Raw genomic sequence first — 9551 nt, forward strand, 5'->3', positions numbered from 1 at the left:
ACGCATTATAATTTTTTCTCTTCCTCCTTATTTTTATCCTTTATTTTATTAATTTTTGTACTACTGACTTGGTCGATTACGTCGTAGATATAAATGTCAGCTAATGTAACAGTTTTTATTTGGCGAACAATGCTGTACAAGATAATTTCTTTCACCTTCGGCTTTTTATCTACTACCACTACTAAAAAAACCTGGCTATACCAGTGTATGTAATTAACCGTTGAAATTCCTCAGATATCTGAATCCATTTTGTTGATGTGTTGTTCTTTGTAACTGTAACGTATTATCTTGGTGTATCAATAGAGTGATTTAGTGTTTGTCTTTAAATTTGGTTTTGTACATAGTTATTCCAACCGCAAAACGTGTACTCATACACACGTTGATTAATTGTGCAAAATGAAAATAGAAATTCTAGTGCTTACAATTAGTCAGGTCGTTTAATAATCACAAGTTATCACCAGTGAAAAGTATAATCAACGTTCACTTAGAGCTTGAATTTCATTATATCGCACAATAATGTACAGTAAACAATACTTGAGCAACAATGTAAACGGATTCCGACGAATTAACCGTACATGGGAGAACTATTTAAAAAGGCTACTTTCTATCAAATTAAAATCAGCGACTATCTGGTATCTGGGATTTGCTTTTCTGGGGCTTTGGCTGACGTAGGTGTTGCTTAGGTTTTGACGGTTTGGGCTCGGTGCTGAAGCCATCCACCACTGTGTCTGGAGCTAATAACGTTTCAGCAGCGGGTCAACCGGCGACAACTGGAAGCGGGGGAAAGGTCCTGACTGGTGACTTGGACAGCAGTCTTGCCAGCCTCGCGCAGAACCTTTCTATCAACAAGAGTGCTCAGCAACAAGTCAAGTGCGTCATACTTGTTCTAAAACTTCTTTAAGAACCCAATATTACATCTACGATACTCAAAAGTTTCGCTCATCATCTTTTTTGCCATTGAAAATAATCGGCTAAAAATTTTTTTCATTATTCAAGGGGAATGCAATGGAATTCTCCAAAAAACGCTGCTAAGACTGGAGGACAAACGGGTTGGACGCCTCAGCCGATGGCAGCGACAACGGGTGCCGGTTACAGACCAATGGTGAGTTGAACTTTTCTCTTTACCTGTATTATCGTTATTCTTATCGTTGTTATTATCATCATTATTAATGTTGTTATTATTTTGTAAATAATATATAATTACTAGCACGTTAATCGTTGTTTGTATAAACATACACACACAAACACACAATTAAATACATCACATGTAGGTGCAATGAATAGCTTTCTTCAAGCGATTTCTCCTCCTCCAAGCTTTTGATCGCATTTTTATACAATATAGAACACCGTATCCATGCAAGTTGCACATAATATGTCGTTATTTGTAATCCCTAAGTTTGAGTCTGCGAAGATTTTTTTTTTTGTCAATTTCCCGTAATACTGTGTCGATATATAATAGATAGAGAAAACAGAGTTTTCATATCGTCTTGCATTTTGCTCAGGACAGACCCGCAAATATGCTGTTTGACAACATATTGCTGTAAGTAGAAAGCTCTAGATCAATCGTCCGTAACTTTTACTGTATTTCGATTAATATTATACAATATCGATAATAGCTTTTAACTTGGTTTGCTTTGCTTAAACATATACTCGAATAACTCTTTATTGATTGTTTAACTCGTCGCAGTAGATTTAATCATCATGTGTGTATCGAGCGTTGGAAAAATATCAAGTAAATGGACTAGCGTAACAAAGGAAGAATCATCTCAAAACGTAACGTTAATAAATTATTACCCATTAAGCCTTCCTGCATACCCTTTCCAAAACCGTAAAGTATAGTATTGCTATTTAGTCAAATATTGTTCTCCGAATGATCGTTGAACAATAAATTACGCGCAAAAATAATGTTTTCCTGTTTTGATTTTTTCGCTACAAGTTCTTATTTTTTACTTTGGACCCGGCCGAAATTCGCCATGATTCTTTTGTTGTTTTTCTTAAGTTAGTGACGATTGGCATATTTAGTGCAGTGATGCATGCGTGGCATATGGCATGTTGCCGGCTGTTACAGGGCCAAGGAATGACACAACTTCCTCCAACAGCCAGTATGGGCTTCCCAACCCAGCCTGCTATGCCTCTGGTGAGTTTTCCCCCATTTCAATTCACGCATATTTCTTCCCCCGTTCCGTAGTTGAAAAACTGATTTTTTTTTTTCCTTCTCTCTTTCGTCTACTTCGTTCCATGAATAATTAATTAGTTTATCGCAGTAGTTCAGCATTGAATAACGTTGCCGTTTCGTATGTGACGCAACTGTATGTTACCACTTTACAGGGTACATTACAAGTAAGCGAAAAACATTAACACAAGAATGTACTTTGTAGGTATATTTTTGAGCACAATAAATTGGCGAATTTCAATCGAACGAATTTTGAAAAATCTATGATTCTTCGTCGTGGATTGATCAGATGGTGTTTTTAGTCCACTGCACGCTCTGCTTTTGCAACTGTAATTATACAGAAACACGTATCGCAGCAAAGAATTGACGATCTTAGGCCTTTCTTTAATAAACAAACGGGCTCAATTGTCACTTGGTAATTAAAGAGTAAAGATTAGTTCTAACTGTATTTTGTTGAATACACTTAATAATTTCACATTCTCACAATCACCTTTCTCATAATCGCCTCTCCTAATACGGTTTTTGGCCTATGATAACAAAGAGCTAATTTTAGTTTTTTTTTTTATTTATTTTTTTTTTTTCTTGCACATTGTAGTACTTTTACCTTGTATTATTACAAACAAACAGGAGAATCCGAGTCGCGCGATTGCAGCGATCGCAGACTCGGAGCAGAGATCGAGTACTATTGCAAAGAATGAAGTATAAAAAAAACCAAGGATTTCAAGGACTTTTCTGCATTGCGCATCAAACGTTCGAAAACAAAAATTTATCCTCATTATGTATATATTCTTGCATTAAAACACGTAATTTATATACATATACAATACATATACACTTTCCTGGTCTGGTGTCTAGGGTATGCAATCTATGCCGATGGGTATGCAGGGCATGCGGCCAATGATGGGTGCAATGCCTGGTGCTCCCGTTGCAACTGGTGGCATGATGGTTGCGGGGGGAACCGCGCCCACAATAATGGGTGCCCCGAGTCCCATGATGAGTGCTCCCCTGCAGCAGCAACACTCTCATAGCACTGCTCAGTCGCAAGCAAACGCTGTACAACTTGATCCTTTCGGTGCTCTGTGAGGGGATTAGGTACCTATCTTTTTTCCATCTATACCCAAACTATTAGGTGATATTATGTTTGTTTTTAATTTTTTCAACATTTTCTCTTTACAATCCTTGGTAATCGAATTTTCTCGGCGATGACAACCATTTTATTTAACGTATGCGTATAACAATGATAATAATAATAATAGCAATAACAATGCTGTAAACGAATCGATCCTGTGTATATAATATTTGACTTTCTCCGTGGTTGTTTTTTTTTTTTCTTTTTATTTTTTCTTCCTCTTTGTTTTACAGTAGATGCGAATTAATAATTATAATCATCGGTGGCTGGTTCCATGTACATTGTATCACCTTACCATCATCGCTCGATAACGTTAGCATTCGACAATACGATAACGATACTTTGATAATTGTTTTCAATAGCAAACGTTTTACATTATTTGCGATGATTCTTTTTAAAACATCACATCATAAGCGCGTCGCATTTAGCATACGTGATGAAGCGTTGGATGATTTTTTTTTCTTTTTTTTTTTTTTTGTTCCAGGAATTCAATTGGAATTAAGAAGATGAAGATTAAGACGATGATAGAGATGAAGATAATTTATGGAGCTCCAACTTTGTACATACTGTGTAATATGCCTTCTACATGTTCAGCTTCCATTCCTCGAAACCCCTCCCTTATCACAAGTTGATACTAATCCAACTATCGAAAAACCTCACTTCGTCCGCACCCATCCGCATCCCTCGCCCCTTTGTGAATACAACAGGTATTTATATAAATATTTTCTTATTTTTATTAGTCGCGATAGCGATCGTATTTCCAGAATGTTACATTCTTTATTTTCTTTGCAAACGGTAAATCTGATTTTAAACGTTTGCCAAATTGTTGTGTATAAAATTCGTATAAGTTGGCCTGCAGTGCTTATACAGATATGAATTCATTTCACTTGTTGAAAGTTATACAAATGATGAATTACAACAGTTTTAAATTCACGTTTCTAATTGTAAAATTCATTGATTTTTTTTTTTTTTTTTTTGTTTTCTGTTTCTTATCGTTATTATATGTCGTTTTAAAAATATTATCCAATGTGAATAAAGTGTCGGATGAAATTCTTTTCCGTCAAACGGTCTAAGTAGAATTATTTTTTTGTTTTTTTTTTTACTGTGCTGAGTGTAACGATCGTTGTAGCGAATCAATTCGACTACATCGCAATTCCTGATCCGTACTATAATTCACACTTGTATGTATTGTGCCAGTTTCTTTGAAATGAACAATTATCGTGGCGTATACACGTAGAATGAGATAGAATGTTTAGAACGAACTGTACATTTTCAGTCCCCACTAAATATCTGGTATGCAGAATATTGTTGTATATTATTTTTTATTTTTTTTTTCAATTTATTACCGTAAGTTAGATATTTTATTATTATTACTATTATTATTATTATTGTTGTTATTATTATTATTATTATTATTATTATATCTCTAGTTACATTTTCTGGCCAAGGACATTGAAGCAGTAACGAAATAGTCTTCGTTTTGAAAGATAAAATAAAAAAGTATTAATTAAATAAATATTATTAATTATCAAAATAAATCTATACATATATATGTATATACATATACACACACGCATATATGTGTATAACAATAACGATAATGATGAATATGTAAGATTGTATTGTATGATTCTACACGATAGGAAGAAGGAAAAAGATAAGAGAGACGAAGAAACTGATGTAGACGGTTCCCCCAATTAAATGTTCTGCGTCACTGTAATGTTCCGATATGTCTTAACTAGTTAGTAAATTAATAATTATTGTTTAAAACAAAAGAATATATTATTATTATTATTATTTTTATTATTAATAATGCTATTGCTAGGTCTATGATACTCACATAATATTATAACGATACCACATTGACGAATCTATGGATTCGATTATAGTTAATTATAATAACGATTTAAGAGGTCTACCATACAGTTGTACAGCTTGGAGTACGCATATATATATATATATATATATATATATATACACGCTAAACAATTTATTGTGGCTGTGGCTAAAAAGAGAATCACGTCGAATATCTAATTACAGAATGATCTTGCTTGATCTCCGTGATGTGGAAAGGAAAACAAAAAAAAAAAATAATAAATAATAATAATAATAATCGTTTGGGTATTAGCTTCCGATTACATACATAAATCGCGTGTGGTTTTTTTTTTTTCATGGATGGTCGATAATCGCGCGCTATGAGTAAGTAAGTAAAGTATGCGAGTAAGTAAGTCGAAAAAATACGAAGAAACAAACAAAAGTGTTGTAAAATTTATCGCGCGTATGACATTTAAAGTGTGTAATTGAATTATGTCTGTATACATTATACACAAACGAATAGTTACATACATGTGCATGATACAAATTTGTGAAATTTTACCAAATAAAATATCAAACTACTTTGAGTAATGGAAATGTTACCAAGGCATAAATATTCCAGTTCACGATTGGCCACATTCTAATAATCGTCCGGTGTTAAAACGGTTCTTCTTGTTAGTTTAGCTTATTTCTATTTCTTTTTTTTTTCTAACTTTAAACTACATTCGATAACGAAACGTTTGAAGAAACAATTTTTAGCTGGTATTGCGAAAATTAGTAGTACAGTATTTAGAAAATTGTAGTTTATAGAAGAACAGAACAAGTAAGATAAACCCTCGCATGATTTGTACAATTGTATTTACTGAGACCGTATCCAGTTTAACGAGTTAATTAATGCACCCAAATTCTGTCCAACGGTTAAATCTGGTGCATAAATATTCTCCAAGAGAAAGCAAAAAAAAATAAATAAATAAATAATAAAACTTGTACAATAAATCATATACACTATATACAAGGTATAATTTCAGCGAACGTTTTTTCTCTGCAATTATTGCATAACTATTTGTTTACGAAATATCAATTTATCGCGATCTCGAGTCGAATAGCTACGTTAGTTTTACAGTTATTATAACCAACCGCGTTCATCGCTATTTTTCACCATTTTTTATCTCAACATTTTACTCCTTTTACAATTATAATTTTTCTTTCATAATTTTCTTTTTAAATTGAAATTTAAAACACAGGATATAATTTTATCGGCGTATGATCGTATAAGTGAAATTGAAAAAAAAATTGTTACATTTAAAAAAATATATTCGCGACTCGATGGAATTGTAACAGTTATGTAAATATGTAAGTTAAATTTGAAAACGAAGTAGTCGATTATATTTAATTGATTCCTTGGCACGTCAGTTCCACGATTGGTTGCAGAATTCAGAAATTTCTATTCGCGATTCGTTTTTATTCCTTTACGTTAGTTTTTGTCTAGCTTCAATCGTCGAGACGAAAAAAAAATTATGATTGTAAAAATCAAGTCAATTCAGGACTGGAAGTATGCGATTAAAAGTGTATCGTAGCGTTGTTGGCGAATGGTGCATTTGCGTATAAATAATATAATATATACATTATACATAGATACATACACACAGAAACGTTATAGTTATGTTAAAATTAAACGTGTATTATAAATCATAGATTAGAATATATAGATGACAAAGAGCGACGTATATCTCCTTAATCATTCGCATGTACACACAATTGATAAATTAATGATACGTATATCAATTATTGTTTTTCATAGCGTTGCATTTTCATTGCCTGGCAACTGTAGTGAAATTAGAAATTTTTATTAACAGCAATTCATGGGTAAATACGTAAAACTCTTTTTCAAAAACGCTAGAATTTAGAGATTTTTATTGTTTTCCAAAATTGCTGATTCGAATTTTTATCGTCGAATCGTAACATTGCATATTAAAAATATGATACGTGCATAATAACAGATGCATAATTTAATCAAAGACGTCACTTAAGCCACACAAATCTCACTCGGCATAACGAGAATAATTTCTCTTCTATATTCTCTCACCGATTTCTCATCGACGAATTTTCTTACCTACAAATTTTTTCCAATTAATCATCAATGAACAATTATCGAAATTTCGTATGGCTTTTGTTTACCTGGCGAGTTCGACTGCCCGTACGAATAGAAATTAATCTTCATAATCTGCAGGTTATTTAAGGATAAACAGGACAATATTACGTGTGTAGCCCGTACCTTACGAAGATTACGAATACTTATTATGATCCGAATTTTCTTTAGGCTAGCGAAAAGGTGAACCTAAAAATAGAAACAAAAACGAAATGATAATGACAATGAAGAAGAAAGAAGAAAATAAGACGGAACAACAACTTCTTACATAAGAAATTTAATTCGTATATTTATATACATATTACACCGTGTCGGCTAGTTGTGTTTGAACAAATTTACATTCTTTATTGTGACCAATTTCGTCGACACGTCTCTTTAACAATCGTCTTGAAATAACGTCGAAGGTAAACGGAACTCAAGGAACGATTTTTTCCTTCCGGTTTTTAATTCAACAACAAACCGTAATTATTTAACAACCCGAATACAGTCGTGGTAAAAAGTAAATGATTAAATTTGTTTCACCATGACTGGCTAACGCTGTAAAGAGGTCTAGAAAAAACAATAGATAAATAAATTTAAAAAAAAATTAGCTACTCTGTTATTTAGTTTTAATATAATACACCGTCTATGCTTGTAAAATGTGTATTAAACAAAAAGAAAGCAAAAAATTATCACGAATGAAACGATAATACGAAAAGAAAAATTGAAACGGTATATTGAATATCCTTCTGTAAACAAAATATTCGATTATGTGTAGAATTCTTTTCATTATAATATTATAGGTATATATCTTAGGTATGTGAAAAAAAAAATTATATACATATATATATATATATCATAACAATGCGAAGGGTGATGACAATTTCAAATTTTTACGCTTCGTTTTCTGTTAAAATACGTGTACATGTAATAATAATAATAATAATAATAATAATATTAATATACCTACGCGGGAACAAAAAATATCCGTGTACAATTAATATAGATAATTGTTATTATTATAATTATCATTATCATTATCATTATGATTATCATATCTGGTAATATAGTTGTTATGCACGGTGACGAGAGGTGCCGATTAATTATACGAATAATAGGCATACTAGGAAACACTTTATTATCTGCTGTATTCAATTATTTCGAGAAGATTTTCGTTTTAGGTAATTCATTAATATATATATATACATATATATATATATATATATATATATATGATCGTTATAAATAACCTAAGCACCGATCAAAACTATTTACGTATCAGTACCGGTAAATATGTTTAATAGAGGGTGATGTATGAATGCTTGTTTCAAATTGTAAATGATGATAATTATATAATTCATTGGAAACATAGTCTCAGCAACGAAAATCTCTCGACATTCCGCTACTGTAATATCATCATTGTTCGTGGTTAATTATTATATACGGTATATTATTCGTAAAAGCTATCTAATACGGTTCTATACGATATTGCAAACTGCTAAACTATAATACGTCTATGCGACCAAGTAAAAATTTCGATTGTTTTTTTTTTGTTTTCTTGTATCGCGTTGTGTGTAATCAAAAATTGAACATGCCATAGTCTGTTATAGTATATATTGTGCGATGCACGTTGCTTTGAAAATTGAGGTACACGCATACGTTATGCGTATAGGAGTAGAAAAATTGATGCGGAAGATAAAGGAAAGAATGTGAAAAGCAATGGTGAAATGTCGGTGACTGCGATTATTATTAATTGGTAAATAATTTCAATCACGATCAGAGGTATTTTTATGTGTGTATATATATAGATATTTATACACATACATATACAGCTATATATAAACAATTACTATTATTATTTTTATTAAGCAAAAAAAAAAAAAACAAAACATTATTATTATATACCACGAATGTGTTGTAATATATTTACTGTGTAGCACATTAATGGCGTTTAATAGAGTATTTATTGAAATCATTGATTACCAACCGCGGACGCTTATTTTATTGAACTAATCACGTATACGTTGATATGTCGATCCTCAGACGAACGATTTTGAAAATTCGTCGAATTATTCCGTGGGAAGTCCTCACGGCGGAAGTGGTGGGGGGTTTAAAAAAAAAAAAATTACAAAAACATATAACAGTCCAAACTTCTGGCGCAATATGCAGTATGTATTAATAATCGTTCGTCGGTACGTTAAACTTGAAACTTGTAAATTGGATTAGTGAGCATCCTGTGCATCCTGATCTCTCTACGAGTTCCTTCCGAACCATCAACTCGAGCCGTGAGATCTTGCACTTTGCTG

General features: G+C 32.2%; 1 protein-coding gene across 21 annotated transcripts in view; it reads left to right on the forward strand.

Moving 5' to 3' along the window:
- LOC124187139 (phosphatidylinositol-binding clathrin assembly protein LAP) overlaps positions 1-7455 on the forward strand; it is a 35252-nt gene extending 27797 nt beyond the window's left edge. For 10 of the 21 annotated variants that reach the window (XM_046579408.1, XM_046579411.1, XM_046579409.1 and 7 more), the window contains 5 exons: positions 684-870; positions 997-1102; positions 2000-2137; positions 3029-3265; positions 3787-7455. In XM_046579408.1, the coding sequence (XP_046435364.1) occupies positions 684-870; positions 997-1102; positions 2000-2137; positions 3029-3256 (659 nt within the window). In that variant the 3' untranslated portion in view covers positions 3257-3265; positions 3787-7455. The remainder of the gene's footprint in view (positions 1-683; positions 871-996; positions 1103-1999; positions 2138-3028; positions 3266-3786) is intronic. The other 11 variants (XM_046579414.1, XM_046579428.1, XM_046579429.1 and 8 more) reach the window with 5 other exon arrangements.
- Positions 7456-9551: the final 2096 nt, after the last annotated feature.

The sequence above is a fragment of the Neodiprion fabricii genome, chromosome 7 (genome assembly GCF_021155785.1).
Source record: "Neodiprion fabricii isolate iyNeoFabr1 chromosome 7, iyNeoFabr1.1, whole genome shotgun sequence".
Classification (NCBI taxonomy): Eukaryota; Metazoa; Arthropoda; class Insecta; order Hymenoptera; family Diprionidae; genus Neodiprion; species Neodiprion fabricii.